Genomic DNA, 16,833 nt, shown 5'->3' on the forward strand with positions numbered 1-16,833 from the left:
AGTACACACTATAGATCGTGAAATATGAGTTTTCAAGTGTTTCAGTTCCAGGTACCCCCAATAAGATAGCAGCAAAAATAACCTTCATTAAGATAATTTATAGAAGCTACTAGTATTTTCCTTTCCTATTTTGAGTTTCCACATGAAGGACTGTCTAAACCAATAAATAAAATAGAACAAGGACAGATAAACAACTGTAAAAAATGAAAAGATTGTTTCTTTAACCATCATATATAAAATCTTTAATGATTTATTTATGGGCTTTTTATGCCTTAATTGGACAGGACAGTGTAGAGTAGATAGGACAGCTTTGGGTGATGAGAGAGGGGAGCGGGATCGGCAAAGGACCACGAGTCAGGATTCGAACTCGGGTCGCAGTGAGCACAGTTGCGCGGCGCACTGACCGCAAGGCTATTGGCGCCGACAATCGTATATACAATTTTATATTTTTTTTTAGCTATACATTGTATACAAATGTAACCACATTTATAACAAATACATGACACATACTTTCCACTGACTCCCAGCTGTATCTTCAGCCCCTCAGCAACAGTAACAAATATGGATTCAGATATTTAATAAATAAATAACAAAACATCCATCAAAGTTGCAAACATTGATTTATTGCAGTCACTTAATTTACTTAAGTGTAGATTGTCTACTTCTCAGTCCCAGAGCATTGTTACACCGTGACAACATAAAACATTAATAATTATGGCTGTAAATTGTCATAGTATGTTTTATTTTTTAGAAATACTTTCACTAATATCCTCTGGAAAAAAAACATGTGTACAGAACACTTACATTTCAAGACAAGTAAGAACATATGAACAATTCTCTACAGCAAAAATACTGTGTTGAGACATAAATATCTACTAACAATTACCATCTTAAAACAAATAAACAAAAGCAAAAACCTATGACCTAAAGGTATAACAACTGCATCATGGCAAGTGATATTAAATATGTCCATAGCATGTGATCAGTCAATCACTGTCATATTCCTCAATTAAGAGGTCTTCCTCATCCAAAAGGGCTTCAGTGCTTGTGGGCTGCGGCTGGCTGGCACAAAGTTCCTCAGGAGGATCCTGGCTGTTTGGCAATGTGGGCTCAGTTGCGGCATTTCCTGCTGTGGATTCTGGGTCAAGGGACTGAGCAGCAGCAGAATCTTCATTTTCACTGTCAGCATCCAAAATGCCAGGGTCTTTGTCATTAAGTGCTTCAAGTCTCAGCCTGAAAATAAAGACTTGTATTAAACTATTTGACAGGGTTCCTACACATTTTCCATTTCAAAATTCCATACTTTTCCAGACTCAAATTTCCAAATCTCTCTGTAGATTTTCAGACCATATTTAACATAAAATGGTTCATAGAGCATTATTTTCAGCTTTATATTTGGTATATAGTACAGTCATCTGTAAATATTATTATTTATTGTCGCAGGGTTTTTTTTGTTTCATTTATTTTCACAAAATGACAACATACAGAGTCCCTAATATATATATATAAAAAAATACAGACTTTTACATGCACACAAGAAACATTTTTGGTGCCTTCGAGAAACTATTCACATGTGCATGGGGATGTTTTGCATGCTTGCGCATTACAGTTTCTTGTTTTATATAACCTATTTCCTTTGTGTATCACTGCCATCTTACTATGAATAAAAAGATAGCATGGATGCACATGAATTAACAGAGATCTACCTGCTTAAAATGTTGCTTTTCTTATGGTAGTACCTCTAATATCAAGGCCTAATGTACAATTTAACACATCCTCTGTGGTGGTGGAGAAACTGACACGAAATGGGCTGATGGCATAACATTTGCCAAGTTCAAGAGTCTATAAAAAAAGACTGGTACTGTAAAAAAGTGTTTAAGATTTGGCTTTCATTGGGGCAATATGCCATATTTCTAGGCCTTAGGTCTCTTTAATGCATAGTCTGTGGCGACCAAGAAACCACACTGCGAAATGGGCTGATGGCACAACAGGTGGCTCAGTGTGTATTGTCCTATGCTAAACTTAATGGTTTCTTGAGCGTACATAAAAGTCTGCATACTTTTTATTTTTGCAATGGTCCTTTAATTATGTAATACTGTGCTAAGAATATAGTGTGAAGAAACTCAAAATGCTTCTAACCTGCATTTTGCATAATGAAAAATGCACCTTGAATTCATTCAGTCATATTTAACGATCACTAAAGAATCACTAAACAGCTGCCATAAAACCTCACTTCTTGAACAATAAATTTATTTTCATTAAATTCTGAATTTTCTATTATAAAAAAACTAAATAGCGGCAAAGGTCTGGAAACACAAATATTTTTCCATACTCTGCTTTCCTTTTTCCATACTTTTCCAGACCTGGAAAATATTTATACTTTTCTATACTTTTCCAAATCCCGTAGGAAACCTGATTTGAGAAATCTTTCAAATGCAATAATACTTCAAAGTTTATTTTATCTCACCTTCCAGGAACCCTCTTTTGAGAAAGATGGCCAACATTCTGGATGAAGGCTATTTGAGCTGATATGAGAAAGATGAAAAATATATTAAATTGAATAAAAAGACAAAGCTGAATTATGTATGAGGAGAAATACACCATTCAGTTTTGACCACAGTCTTGCATACTTGCGTAGGAGGCAGGAAAATAATAAATATTAAACTTGAAAGATTATGATATGCAGTTTGATTACATTTTTTTAAATAAATTGAATTGTGTATTTGTATATTTTGTAAATGCTAAGGTCACATGTTCACCTTGATTTCTCATTGGGTTGGTGAGCTTTGCAAGGTAAGGCACCAGTTCTGTCAGGAGGCTCACAGGAGTAAGGCAGAAATTTAAGAAGAGTGACTGTGCAGTCAGGTAATTCTCTCGATACTGTCACAAAAACAGGGTTAAAATATATCAATATGATAGATTTAACAATTACTCAAAATTCAGAATAATACAAAAGTACACCAGATAGATAAAGTAAAAATTAAATATACCATCTTGTTTATGTGCAGCCAATGCGGTTTATGAAGAGGCCTGAATCCAGCATTGGACTGGCAGCCGGCTTGCGCTCGAGAAGAGTTTGAGTGCATAAGGCCTCTAGTGGCCACTGATGAGCCATATTCCAACATAGTCGACCTTGACTGTGAAAAGATGAACACCATTTAAACAAAGTTGTTGCTGGGATGCTACATAATGACAGTCCTCAGAAATCGAATGTTACATCTGCAGTACAATCAGAGCCACCCTGCATATCCCCATGTATGCTATTATGGAAGTCCAATAGCATTTGCACTCACGCTCCACTCTGCTGTCAGGAAGTCTGCATCAGAGAGGTACTCGCTGGCTCGTGCTATATCCTCCACATCCGAAAAGAAGTCAGGGTAGTTCTGATGCAGGTAGAGGTTGAAGAATTCCCCAGACATATGGGAACGTTCAATGACAATCTAAGGAAAATATCCCAATCAAAAGACTGTCAGAACATTAAAGCAGATGAAACTTTTTATATAGTGCAATTTACAACATAAATTAATATTTACTTCAGGATCAACAAGTAGTTTGTCCCTCTGATGATCTGTTAAATGTGGAGGCAGCTTGGGTGCTTGAGAGCTTTCATAGCTTTCACCTAAAAATCACATGCCATTCATTGGCATAAATATGAGTGAATTTACACACGGTTCATGAAGTACAACATATCATAGTAATCGGAGAAAAACATTTTGGAAAGAAAGATTTAAAAATGACTAACGTTTGCAGTACAGGATTTTCCCTAAAGCTCTGAAAAGGAAAAGTGAAGCATCTTTCCCTCCAATAGCTGGGCTTTCATCCTGCATGTCTGTTGATTTTGAAGACTTGCTCCTGCCCTTTGCCCTCGCGACAGGTTTTGCTGTGGATTTGCCCTTCTTGGAAGCCCAGAGTCTTTTCTCCAGACAATTGTCTGAGAATTTAAAAAATTAATGCATAATTAGAGCTATATACTTATTTTAAAGAATAACAGAATAAATAATTTCTATATACTATATAAACAGGTCCAATAACTAATTTCTCACCGGTAAATGAAGAAAACTGCAAACTGTTGATGGCACTGCGAATATCTCCTGAACTTCCTGAGCAAAGAAGATCTAGAGCACATTTATCAGGAACTGAGATCCTGCCAGAACTCTGCAAAGACCATTTAAAGATATAGATATGCTGAGTTAAGTATTATGGATCTCAGGGTTGAAACTATCTGCTCAGAAGGCATAGAAAAACAAACCACACAACCTACCTTTCCTGCCTCAATGGTTACAATGCGATTAAGGACCTTCATCATCATGGTGGGGGCCACAGGGTTAAAACTGAAAAAAAGAGATGCTTTACCTATGACGACCTTGGGTTAGAATATTTTTAACTAAATTTCTGAAAAATTTAATTGGTTGTATTTGTACCTAATGTTGTGAATTTCAAGTTCATGCAGAACATCCTTAAAGAGAAGTCTGGAGTTCTTGTCTCCGCTGAGACTATCAGACACAATCAGGACCAGCGGGCACCTGCCAGTCTTAATAAACTGCCTAAACGAACAAGCAACAAAAATAAGGACAATGATATGCAAGATACCAGTGACAGCTAAATATTAACAATACTTCAAAATATAGTGCTGGTGCTCACCTGAGTATATCGTGCAAGCACCCTGGTTGCCTATAGAACTGGTTTGGAAATTCCTGAGATAAAACAAGAAATAATGGGAAAGTGTCACTCAGCTTCTCAATTCTAATTTAATATTATTTATGTTCAGTTTCTCATCATCTTTTTCATCAGTTGCTTTTTACTTGCCCAACTCTTTCTTTTTTGTATAATGCATTTCAGATTTACGCAAAAAAAAAAAAAAGTTTTTCAACATCAGTGACATTTTTGAAGAGCAGTTCTGTGTAGCACCTCTATAAAAATTATTTTCCTGTCGTCAGTCACTTTCTCTCCGTTCATATGTAGACGGTTGTATTTGTTGGCTCTTAGCAGGAACTCTTGGAATAACCCTGTCTGTGAGTTGCCATGGAAACGGTTAAACCTTGAATCTGTTAGAATAAAAAAGTCAGAGAATTAAGCTACCAAAAATCTTTCATAATATACAGAGAGTTACTTCATCCATATATGATTCTGATATTTGATAAAAATAAGGGTGCTAAATAATTATTACGCATGGTGTCACAACATGAAAATCAGTCACGACTAGTAAGAAGACAACTGCTGACCTGGATCAAAGCTTTGTGTGAACAAATCCTCTGTTTTGTACTGAGTGGTGGTGGAGGGATTTGACCACTCTTGGATCTGAAAACCCAAATCCTTGGCAAGGACTCGAACAGTTGCTGTCTTCCCACATCCTGAGGGGCCAGTGAGCAACAGAATGGCGCCACCCTGTGGAGCCATAACCACAAACACAACACAGAGTATGAAACAAATCCTAAATGATTCAATAAACATACATCACCCAACATACATGTCATACTTGTCAGACCTTTTTTGATTTGTCCAAATTAACTCTCAACCAGCTTTCAACTTCTTCTATTTTCTTTTTGTGGACTGCCAATTCAGCCTGGTAGAGAGGGGGAAAAAGCATTTAAGCAACAATGCTTGTAGACTGAGATAAAAACGATATGAAAATGTTAAGTAACAGACAAATGTGTTCTTAGGGGCAAAATCTATCACACTCTAGAGTAAAATAGTTTGTATGACCTAGACTAGAGTACTCAGCCCTACTCAGTGAAATCTAATTTACTGCAGTTTTTAGATCAAACGCATCAAAACACTTTTGAAATAGTCATAAGTTACTTTAATCACACACCTAAAAGTGTAGAGGCTTCGGAACTAAACTGCAGGAAGGTGAATTTTCCAAGAATTGTACCAAGCACCCCTGAGCCTCACACAATTTCGGTACCTGTGATTGGGGAGCATGCATATCCACCCAAGGCTCATCCTGGTCTGGTTTATATGCTTCACTTGACACACTGATCTGGTTGCAGGACACATTAGTATCTCCTTTCCTCTTCCTGGATTTTGTCTCTGCTTGGTTCCCAGTAGATGGGCAGCGGGTAGTTTTGCTTTCCCCTGAGAGTGGCCCCTTTTTCAGGGACCGGTTCACTCCTCCCAAAAGTTCACCAAATGATGGTTCCACCCAGCTGTTTATCTTAACAGAAAATACAAGCAGAACACATAATACATCAGTATCAGTAAATTCAGAGCATCCACATCCACTCACAGTGTGCAGATGATCTTTTGGAATGCGAAAAAAGAAAGAATGATTAAAAGTACTTTCAAAGATGTTACATACTTTTCCAGAGGACTGCTTTCCTCCCAGAGACAGCTTTGACATTATCAATTCTGACGTCCCATTCAGTTACTCCATGCAAAACTGTGCTGAGATGAAAAACAAATCATTTACATAATTTATAAAATTATGGAATAAAAGATAGGATTCACCTCTGCGAGCTCACGAGAGGAGGACAGCAGTAAATGTTAGTATAATTACAAGTGGAGAAAACAGAAAGTAATATTCTGCTGCGTGCTACCAGAACAAACTTTATGAAACATGTTTTAGAGGAACTCTTATACCAGTAACCTCCACATTTAATAAAAGCGTTATCCAGCATTTTGGACACGTTTATTAATCAAAGTTCTGCAAGTTCGCTCCTGACCGTTAGCTCGACACAACGAAAGCTAGCAGTCATTGTCAAGTTATCAGGCCAAATAAGCAAAACCGTGGCTAGTACACTGTTTAGGCAATACAGTATTAACTTACCCTGGTCATTTCAACAGATGATGTTTGTAGAACAACAATGCTGACTATTTGTGGTTGCAAGTAACAAGTAATACTGTGCTAACTATCCCTTTAAAGCTGTGGCGAACCGCCCCTCCGCTGGCGTACACCGATGGCGTCATCAAACACGCGCCACAATTTTTAACACGTTTTATGTTGATCAATGTTGTGACAAGCACATAAGAAGATATGACCGACGGATTATTTACATATATGTTTTTGTATGCTTATTGATACTGAGTTTACATCTGAGATTTGTGGAAAACGAGCTGTGTTATTAATTGCATTATTTCCACGTGTGATACCTTGCAATGAGAATCATGAAGAGACCAAACGTTCTTCTTACAGGTGAGTCTACATTTTATTAGGTAGTTGTAGTTTGAATGTATTAAGTAGGTATAGCAATGATCAAAAATAGTTGTTGTAGTAATAATAATAATATATATTTTTCATGATTGCTAAACATTGATATGCTTCCTCATGAACGGGCAGGAACCCCTGGTGTAGGAAAGACCACTCTAGGCAAAGAGCTGGCTCAGAGGACAGGACTAACCTATGTGAATGTTGGGGATTTGGCACAGGAGGGTAAGTTATTGTTCTTTGAAATAAAGGTTTGTTGTTGTGGTTTAGTTTTAAAAAATATATATATATTTTTTTCTCTTTAGGTCAGTTGTTCGAAGGATTTGATGAAGAATACCAGTGCCCTATATTGGATGAGGACAGGGTATGCACTATTGTAATGGATCTAATTGTTCCCCCTTTAATTGGATGATGTAGTCACAGAATTTGTACAGTGTAATCTTGAACAATATACATTTTATAGTGTTTTATTAGATAGGGATAGGGTATTCAGAAGGTTATTGAAACAGCACTGATCACCAGTCAAAAGCAAATCCAACAGGCTGCACATAATAAAACAAAATGTTAACAACAATATCATTGTTTTAGGTTGTGGATGAGCTGGAGGACAAAATGGGAGATGGAGGCATCATTATTGATTACCATGGCTGTGATTTCTTTCCTGAACGCTGGTTTGACATTGTTTTCGTCCTCCGCACAGACAACACCAATCTCTACAATCGTCTTGAAAGCAGGTTTGTGTTTATAACAGTTAACAGTAATGTTCAAATCAGTACATATGCGATATTTGGACCTTTATGATTATTTTAAATCTTTAAAATAGATCTGGAATAAGCAACAAAGTAAACATTTGAGGACAAAAAAATCATTTTAAATCATCCTAGGTGCATAGAAAAGTTTCCCTTATTGGAGAATCACTCATATAGTATATTCAGAGAGTCTTGGTGATTAAAGGCCTAATGTACAGTTCGGCAGTCATTTACATATTGTGTGGCTGTATGCTTCCTGTTGCAGTGATTTAATTATATATTTTTCATATTCAGAGGATACACAGGAAAGAAGCTTCAGGACAATGTGCAGTGTGAGATTTTCCAGACTATCTATGAGGAAGCCATGGAAGCCTACAAAGAGGAGATAGTCCACCAGCTCCCCAGTAACACTCCTGAGGACCTGGAGAGGAATCTGGAACAAATTGTTCAGTGGATTGAACAATGGATGAAAGACAACAATTGACATGGGACATTATATGTGAAAGGCTCAAACACTTTTTGAGTTCATGTCAAAGTAGAGAGACATCATATTTCATAGTTATTGTTTCCCCAGACAGAGTGTTGTTCTTTTCACTATCATTGATCTAAGGACTTAAAATGTGTGGGGCTGTTAAAAATTATTCGATTTGAAACTTGCTTCCAAAATGAATGGAAGAAATAAATATATTTATACAGTATTTAAAAGAGCCTCTTTCTGTTAACTAGTTTTTGTTGTTGTTTTTTTTTATTAAATTATCAAAGAAAAAAATTAATTGTTGTTAATTATTATTGTTTAGCTGCCACCAAACACCAGAAACATTTTACATCTATTAGTAAGTGGAATTTAGGATCAAATCTAATTCACAAAAATAATGGTAAATTACTTTTCTCCTCAAAAGATGGATCACAAGTACATACGTAATTAGATTAATTTGGCAACTCTTAAACGTACTGTAGCTACACTGTCTTATTTCTAGTAGAGAAAAAGTCACTTTATTCACTTTTCATCAGTCATTTAAAATCGCCGTTTATATTTTTGCTTTAGAATTTTATTTTCTCTCTTATTCTCTGTTAATGGTCTATCAACAATCAAACCATCATATCTACTTCTAAAATTCCTGAATCATCCAGTCCCTCTGGCATATCATCAAGTGCAAGGATAAAAATAAAACTCAGAAGGATGAAAGAAACTAAGATTTTTTGTTGCCTCAGGTTGGTGCTGTGCAATAAGTGGCTTTTTCTTTTCTTTTTTGCAAATTTGAAAAGACTGCAAAAAATGTCATTCAAATAGACTGATCCCTTGTAATTGGAATAAGGTGGCCACATTAACAATATTCAGTGAGTGATTAACATTAAGAAATGTACAATTCTCAAATCATGTTAGGCTGCTGTGTTTTGCCTGATCCACTTCATGTTTAGCAATCTAGATGAACAATTATTAGAAGCTTTTCTGAATTCTTACGAGTAGTAAATTACAGTTTATGTTGTCATTACTGACCATTTCTACATACACAGGACAAACAGTGCAATCCTCTAAAAACCCACACAATTGTGCCAATGGGAAAATCTGAACCTACCTCAATTAATATAGGGTTAGATGTGAATGGTGAGGTATGATAAAACAATAGTTGCAAATAAATTTAATGACATTTTTACATTTGTAGCTACCAATTTAGTGGAACAGCTTCCCCTGAGTAAGGGAAGCTATGGGATTGAATTTGTCAGAAGGTTTTATGAAAGAAAGGGTGTATTGCCAAACTCTTTTTCATTTCGTAAGGTTTCGGTAGAAGAGATTGCGGTCATGTTAGAGCAGTTACAGGTGTCTAAGGCAACTGACTTGGATGGTATCGCAGCAAAGTTTTTACGGGACGCAGCTACTATTATTGCACTTACTTTTGCTCATATTGTGAATCTTTCTTTTGAGAAAGGAATAGTACCAGCAGATATGAAGATGGCTAAAGTAATTCCACTATATAAGAAGGGAAATAGACTGGATTCTGGTAATTATAGACCAGTTCCTATTTGGTGTGTTGTTTCAAAAATAATAGAAAAAGTTGTGCATAAACAGATTTATGACTATGTCAGCAAGAATAGATTAATTTATGATTTCCAGTCTAGTTTTAGAAGGTCTTATTCAACAGACACTTGTTTATTGTATTTCACAGATTGTATTAGAAAAGAGCTAGATAGAGGAAATTTGTGTGGCATGGTCCTGCTAGATCTACAAAAAGCTTTTTATACGGTGAATCATTCAATATTATTGGACAAAGTAGGAGCTATGGGTTTTTCGGATACAGGTAAATCATGGTTGGCTTCGTATTTATCAGGGAGAGAGCAAAGGGTAGAAGTTGGAGGGATGCTGTCTGAGAGTAAAACAGTTTACAATGGAGTCCCACAGGGTAGTGTATTAGGTCCTCTTTTGTTTTTATTATATATCAATGATATCCAGGCTGCTTGTGAGAGTAATATGTTCTTATATGCCGATGATGCTGCGTTATTGGCTTCTGGGAAGGAGACTAATACAATTCAAGAAAAATTAGGTGAAGAGTTGGTTAAGGTGAAGGATTGGTATATATATATATATATATATATATATATAACTAATAAAACATCGGTCAATTATCTAGGATGTGTTCTGGACAATAATTTAAGTGGGGCTAGTATGGCTAGGAAAGTATTTGGAAAAGTGAATTCTAGAATTAAGTTTATAGCTACATTTGCTGTTTGGGGGGGGGGGGGGGGGCAGAGATAGTTTAATGGTACTTGCTACAGTCTTAGTTCAGTGCCATTTTGATTATGCATGTTTTTCATGGATGACCGACTTATCCAGAACTTGGATGATAAAGTTACAAAAATCACAGAATAAATTGACAAGATTAGTTTTAGGATTACATTGTTTTAGTCATGTGGATAATATACACTTTCAACAGCTTGGTTGGTTACCGATTAAAAGAAGATTAGTATTACAGAAATGAAAAACAGCACATAAAATCATTATAGGGCTCCAGTATATTTTAATTCTTATTTTTCTCGGGTTAATGTAAGACATGGTCATTTTACTAGACAGAGCATTATGGATATTAATTTATGTAGATACAGGACACTGTATGGTCAAAGGTCGTTTAAATATTCAGGTGCAAAGGAATGGAATATGCTGCCATTAGATATTAAGGTATTAACTAATTGTGAGGGTTTCAGAATAAGGGTGAAGAGACTGCTTTTAAATAGGATGTCTTAAAATGTATAAGGAATTGATCTGTTTGAGTGAGCGGATTTTTTTACTAGGATTTTCTTCTCTCTTTTTAAAGCAAGGACCACAATGGAAATAAGTTACTGTAACTTTATTGTGTTATCCTTGACAAGAAGGTTGTAACAGTGAATTACTACTTTTTGTGTCAAATAAACTCAACTGAACAATTTGTCTTGATAGATTAGCGGATTTTTCATAATGAAGTGTTTCATTGTTTTCCTGTCGAACTGGTTTGTATTGTGACATCACACACTGGGGCAGGACAAGTCACGTGATCGATTCCCATTCACCTGCAGCACCAGAGGCGGAAGACAGGTGTAAGTATCGGTACCACGTAAGAAAGCGATGGCTTTTAATAAAATACTTATATTTTGAGGTAACATTTTGTAGTCAACACTCCCACATCTTGAGTGTAGATAATGAATACGCTCTTACAGTGCAAAATTATTTTGCGTTTATTCATTTTGGAGGACTTCAGAGCTTGTATGCGTAGTTCCGTTTTATTTCTTATATGTTCTTTGTTGACAGGCTGGTTTCAAACCGCGTTAAGATCAAATCATGCAAAGCTGACTTTGTGCCGTCGTTTCTATAAAATCACATTTTTGCTAGATTTTTAAACTCGCTTTTTAAGGTTTTTGACCGGTGTGTAACTCGTTTGTTTATTTTTGTTCCAGGTTGCTTTGTAAGGGGAAAAACACAGTTTTAAATTCACCCTGTGAGGCAATGTAACTACCGTACCCAGGTAAGACATTTACTCACTTCAGAGTTTTGTAGTATACAGTATGCAATTTTTTTATGTAGAGATATAATAGTGCTTACACATATCAGAATTTTAATTGTGCATTTTTCATAATGTAGATCATAACGTTGTAATTCCTACATTGACCAAAATATTTAAAACAATTGTTAAATGTAGTACAAATAATATTCACCATGTTGGTTATAATAATAGGCCATGGCATAACAGTAATTATTGGCTTATTAATATCAGATAGACTTTAAATATCAATGAATCCTTACTTTTATGTTGGTAAAAGATGTGCAATTGACATGATGTCTGTATGTGACACAAGACACTATAATAATGTAGATATCCTTTCTGATCCTCCGTTCACTCAAGCTGCTAGAAGAACCATCCCCATGTCTTTTGGAAACGGGTCAGCGTCCCGCTTTGATCGGGTCCGTGATATGCCTCATTATGATCAGGTGCCCATCGGTTCACTGCCGTGGGGTCAGCAGGCTCCTTACCCACTTGGCGGTGAAGTGGCAGCATCCAGCTATGACAGTTTACCACCACCACCACCCCCCGAAAACCCTCCTGTTGGCCCAGATTTCTACCCGAGTGATGTTGAAGACCAGGTAGATGATGCCATGGACATCAAACCTGTCCGACGCTTCATTCCTGACTCTGTGAAGAACCTCTTCAGAGTCAGTGGCAACCGAGGCAGCAAGAAATGGACCTTTCCACCACCACCACCTGATGTGAACACCACCACCGAAGGCGTCCTGTGCTCTCCTCCACACTCACGCGCACCCTCACCAACAGCCCCCAGCTCTTACCTAGACCCTTATGGAGGGTCTGGAGGCAGCTACAATTCAAGAAAGGAGCAGGCAATGTTATTAGGGGAGCCGCTGGAATCGGTTTCTGGACGCTCTTTGCAGACTGCTATGACTTACAGTGAGAAAGTGGAGGAATACAATCAGCGCTATGCGTATATGAAGTCCTGGGCTGGACTTTTGCGCATTTTGGGATGCGCAGAGTTGCTTTTGGGGGCTGCTGTTTTTGCATGTGTCTGTGCGTACGTGCACAAAGATAATGAGTGGTTTAATATGTTTGGTTACTCCATGCATTCGATGCATGGGGGTATGTATGGGGGAACATCAATGGGTGGGATGTATGGAGGAACTGGAATTTCCTACTCGGGACCCTTGACTCCTTATGTTATTGTGGTGGCTGGAGTGGCCTGGATAGTGACTGTCATTCTATTAGTGTTAGGCATGACCATGTATTATCGTACCATTCTACTAGACTCCAGCTGGTGGCCAATCACAGAGGGTGTGATAAACTTGGCGTTAGCGTTGCTCTACTTGTCAGCTGCAATTGTGTATGTGAGAGACACAGTGCGTGGAGGTCTCTGCTATTATCCACATTTCAACGCTGGGCCTAATGCGGGGTTTTGCCGAACAGAGGCTGGGCAGAATGCTGCCATCATCTTCCTCTTTTTCAACATGCTGTTGTATCTCGTGGGAGCAGGCGTGTGTCTGAAGCTGTGGAGACATGAAGCTGCAAGGATGCGCCGAGAGAGAATGGGTCAAGATGTAAAGTTCAAATCCTCAGTTCTTTGAAATTGATTAACATAAAGTGAAATATAATGCTCAAATGATTCAGTAATAGCAGTAAATCTAATTTGCTTGTTTTTCTGTTCTTATTTATATTTAGATGAAATCAGGAGGACTTCCGCTCAATATGGTAAGCGGTTGAATTTTAATAGTAAGAAGAACATTTTCAGATTTTAAAATCATTGTTGTAAACAAGTTTCAATTTATTTATATAGCACATATAAAACAGCCACACGGTTGACCAAAGTGCTGCACAGAGATTCAAAAATAATAAAAATAATCTAAAAATCAGCACGACTAAACAATTAAACAGGGTCTCGCCCTAAAAAATAAGTAAATAGATATTAAAAACACGAGAGACAAAAATATGAACCCATAAAAACTAAGCAAAAACTGTTAAACCTTAAATTATCTATAAGCCAGAGAAAACATATGTTTTTAGGAGAGATTTAAAAGTGGACAGAGTAGGTGCGAGTCTGATCTCTAAAGGGAGGCTATTCCATAACCGCGGTCCAACCACTGAAAAAGCTTGATCCCCTCTATGTTGGATCTCTAATGCACTATTTGTGATTATAGATTGGTGCTGGCTCAAGTGTCTCTGTGCCCATCCAAACCGCTCCAGTAATGGCCATTCCAGAATCTTATGATGGCACACCTGTCAACCCAGTTATGATGGAACCAGAGATCTTAAGGGGGCATATTCCTGCTGGCCACATCCCCAAACCTGTGGTCATTGCAGACTATGTGGCGTGAGTTTTAAAGAATGCTTATGTTCATTCAAGCTATTTCATGGAATATATAAACATTTTAATGAAGTTCAGAAACTAGCACACATTTAGGACTGGTTATTGTTACCTGATACGTTTTAATCTCTTATCCATTTTGTATCTGAATCTTTCTCCTCACAGGAAATATCCCACAATTCAATCTGATGAGGAGAGGGAGCGATACAAGGCTGTGTTTAATGATCAATATGCAGAATATAAAGAGTTGCATGCTGAGGTTCAGGTCTTAACGCAGAAGTTTGAGGAGATGGATAATCTGATGAGGAATCTACCACAACAGCCTTCCAGCCAAATGGTAATTGTTTTAAATTCTTTCATAATTATTATACTTGTTTTTATGAGCTTATATTATTTGAGAAACTACATGGAATATTTGTAATTGAAAATTTGTTTGTCACATCACCATTAAAATTAATTAGTTAAGACTCAAAGATGATTTAAAAACAGCGAAGAGCTGGTGACCAACCACAGTACAATTCCTTTATTCATTTATCAAAATACATTTCTCTAAAATCTTTTTATTAAAACAGAAATATTTTAGATATTAATCTTGGTTTTCCTCCCACAGGAGCAAGAGAGAATCAATAGCATTATTCAAGAGTATAACAGAAAAAAGGCTGTAAGTACTGTTTAATACTGTTATCTAATCTACTTCTATGAGTTTTAAAGTAATATACAGAATACATGTTAGGTATTTTACTTTTCCCAGAAAAGGTAAGCCATGACATATATGTTCTACAAGTTTCTTTGACCCATTTTAAAACATTCATCTGCCTGTTGCCTTTCTACATTCTTTAGTCATTGCAAAAGAATGCCATGGTATCTGTCTGCGTTTGAATGCCACAAACAGTAGAAACTGAAAAACTGGAAATGTTAGGGGGACATAAATGGAACTATTGACATGTGTACATACTTCCTGGCTGTGTGTGAGTGCACGCCAAAGATAACATTACCTGTTTCTGGTTGTAGGACCCGACATACCAGGAGAAAAGGGAGAGATGTGAATATCTGAAGAGCAAACTTGCACACATAAAGCAGAAAATTCAGGAGTATGACAAAGTCATGGACTGGAATGATGGTTACAGCTAAACAGAACTCCTTTATGCTTTATTTACAGAGGTTCCCAGAAAAGAAGCAACTGGCTGAAAGAAAATTGCCCATGGTTATACCTTCAGGAATGAATTGAGTTTTTGATTTGTTCTTGGCTGGTATTGAAATAATTTCATATTGAATTCAATAGAGCAGAAAAGTACAATGAAGGACACCTACCACTTCAAACCCATCACTGAAAATGTTACCTTCTTTATTACTAATATATCATGTGGAGCAACATCAGCAATGTTTTAATCATATACTGTATATTATATGTGATATATATTTCTATATATACTTTTTATTTTAGAAGTAGGTAATTTGTAGGAAATCACTGGAGTCTTTGAGCTTCCTGTAGTAAAGTATTTGTTTAAATAGCAGTATCTCTACAATGATCCTTGATTGCTTGGTATATTTATAGTTTTCTTAGTTTAATTTTCACTTTTTGTGTATTTTATACTGTACAGTCATGTGAGTTATATGTACATATTTTTTTATATTACATGTCCATCTACCTTCGACTTCATTATTTTTTCATTGATATTGTAAGTGGATAAAATAAACAGGCCTGCCTCTACATTGTACTGGCAAGCAGTTTTTTTTTGCACAAAATAATGATCTTGGAGTTCATATTCGGAGATACATACCACCTCTCATGTGTCTGTTTATACTCAACACGCTATATAATACATGGCTCAGAGCATTACAGGTCTGCTGTTATAGTTGTAATGTACAACTATAACAGCAATGTACAGTAATGTACACTGGCTTGACAGTTCTGAAGGGATCAGGTTACAAGCTGCAGTGCACTCCAGGGAGAAAAGCTGCTCATATACCTTATGCCTCATGAATATTGAATTTGGTGTGTAATAATCTAGCACAATCCTGCATTAATCATTGTTATTGTTTGCATGGCAATTTATGGTAATTGAAACCATAATTACAGGTCTGAGCAATGTTGAACTAAGGAGACTCTGACAATTAGCAAAGCACTTATGAACAACTTGCTTTTTATTTCTAATTAAAGGATGACTGGAAGGGATTTTAAAGATACCTCCCAGATTACAAGTGTGATTTGAGCAATCAGAAATTCCATTGGTATTATACATTTCTTACAATTTATGAGTATGTTTTCTAATTATAGGCGTCTAAGATAAATTTTTGCCTTTGGTGTAGCGTAGGGATGGAGAGACGACTCCCATAAAATTTTGCAAAGCATATTTAATTACTGAATATTTTCAATGAATGTGGTACGCTTTGGTGTTTTATTAAATATATCCTTAAAAAAAATTGGCATTAGAGACGGAAATAACAGAAATTGGTGTCTAAACTACTAGTTTACCACTAGTATAAATTATCTAACAAAATTAACACAGCCTGAAAAGTAGCTAGTTTTAAACATAAAATGTGTCAAGACAATATATTTGTAAAGCTATAGATATATATATGTATTGTGAAAAGTAGCTATGCAAA

General features: G+C 36.5%; 3 protein-coding genes across 4 annotated transcripts; 2 read left to right on the plus strand and 1 right to left on the minus strand.

The window, feature by feature from the left end:
* Positions 1-222: 222 nt before the first annotated feature.
* On the minus strand, positions 223-6,920 carry LOC306869415 (cell cycle checkpoint protein RAD17-like). Of its 2 annotated transcripts, none has more exons than XM_079416183.1 (17): positions 6,767-6,920; positions 6,299-6,384; positions 5,906-6,154; positions 5,486-5,563; positions 5,223-5,385; positions 4,909-5,045; positions 4,642-4,694; positions 4,422-4,544; positions 4,262-4,331; positions 4,044-4,155; positions 3,743-3,931; positions 3,534-3,619; positions 3,294-3,440; positions 2,991-3,137; positions 2,760-2,880; positions 2,468-2,525; positions 223-1,233 (listed from the first exon to the last, which is right to left on the minus strand). In XM_079416183.1, exons 2-17 carry the CDS (start codon positions 6,338-6,340, stop codon positions 987-989), a joined length of 2,022 nt encoding a protein of 673 aa, XP_079272309.1. In that variant the 5' UTR covers positions 6,341-6,384; positions 6,767-6,920; the 3' UTR covers positions 223-986. The 2 variants fall into 2 exon arrangements, with proteins under 2 accessions (XP_079272309.1, XP_079272310.1); XM_079416184.1 differs by having other exon boundaries at positions 603-1,233; positions 6,299-6,379; positions 6,767-6,904.
* LOC306870114 (adenylate kinase isoenzyme 6-like) lies at positions 6,889-8,651 on the plus strand. Its single transcript, XM_079417188.1, has 5 exons — positions 6,889-7,132; positions 7,277-7,369; positions 7,450-7,508; positions 7,733-7,878; positions 8,188-8,651. Exons 1-5 carry the CDS (start codon positions 7,096-7,098, stop codon positions 8,375-8,377), a joined length of 525 nt encoding a protein of 174 aa, XP_079273314.1. The 5' UTR covers positions 6,889-7,095; the 3' UTR covers positions 8,378-8,651.
* A 2,746-nt stretch (positions 8,652-11,397) lies between these two features.
* Positions 11,398-15,968, plus strand: LOC306870079 (MARVEL domain-containing protein 2-like). The gene is made up of 8 exons (XM_079417125.1): positions 11,398-11,460; positions 11,818-11,885; positions 12,264-13,462; positions 13,584-13,613; positions 14,060-14,232; positions 14,392-14,563; positions 14,837-14,887; positions 15,238-15,968. Exons 3-8 carry the CDS (start codon positions 12,284-12,286, stop codon positions 15,355-15,357), a joined length of 1,725 nt encoding a protein of 574 aa, XP_079273251.1. The 5' UTR covers positions 11,398-11,460; positions 11,818-11,885; positions 12,264-12,283; the 3' UTR covers positions 15,358-15,968.
* The last annotated feature ends 865 nt before the right edge of the window (positions 15,969-16,833 follow it).

This window comes from Barbus barbus, assembly GCF_936440315.1.
Source record: "Barbus barbus genome assembly, chromosome: 5".
In the NCBI taxonomy this organism is placed as follows: domain Eukaryota; kingdom Metazoa; phylum Chordata; class Actinopteri; order Cypriniformes; family Cyprinidae; genus Barbus; species Barbus barbus.

Excerpts from the sequence above, each read along its gene's own strand:
- LOC306870114 (XM_079417188.1), top strand. The coding sequence starts at position 7,096 with ATGAGAATCATGAAGAGACCAAACGTTCTTCTTACAG. Across the intron at positions 7,509-7,732 it reads CTATATTGGATGAGGACAGG|GTTGTGGATGAGCTGGAGGA; the intron begins GTATGCACTATT and ends TCATTGTTTTAG. Across the intron at positions 7,879-8,187 it reads TACAATCGTCTTGAAAGCAG|AGGATACACAGGAAAGAAGC; the intron begins GTTTGTGTTTAT and ends TTTCATATTCAG.
- LOC306870079 (XM_079417125.1), top strand. The coding sequence starts at position 12,284 with ATGTCTTTTGGAAACGGGTCAGCGTCCCGCTTTGATCGGGTCCGTGAT. Across the intron at positions 14,564-14,836 it reads AACAGCCTTCCAGCCAAATG|GAGCAAGAGAGAATCAATAG; the intron begins GTAATTGTTTTA and ends TTCCTCCCACAG. Across the intron at positions 14,888-15,237 it reads AGTATAACAGAAAAAAGGCT|GACCCGACATACCAGGAGAA; the intron begins GTAAGTACTGTT and ends TTCTGGTTGTAG.
- LOC306869415 (XM_079416183.1), bottom strand. The coding sequence starts at position 6,340 with ATGTCAAAGCTGTCTCTGGGAGGAAAGCAGTCCTCTGGAAAA. Across the intron at positions 6,155-6,298 it reads GAAAGCAGTCCTCTGGAAAA|ATAAACAGCTGGGTGGAACC; the intron begins GTATGTAACATC and ends TTTTCTGTTAAG. Across the intron at positions 5,386-5,485 it reads ATTTGGACAAATCAAAAAAG|GGTGGCGCCATTCTGTTGCT; the intron begins GTCTGACAAGTA and ends ATGGCTCCACAG.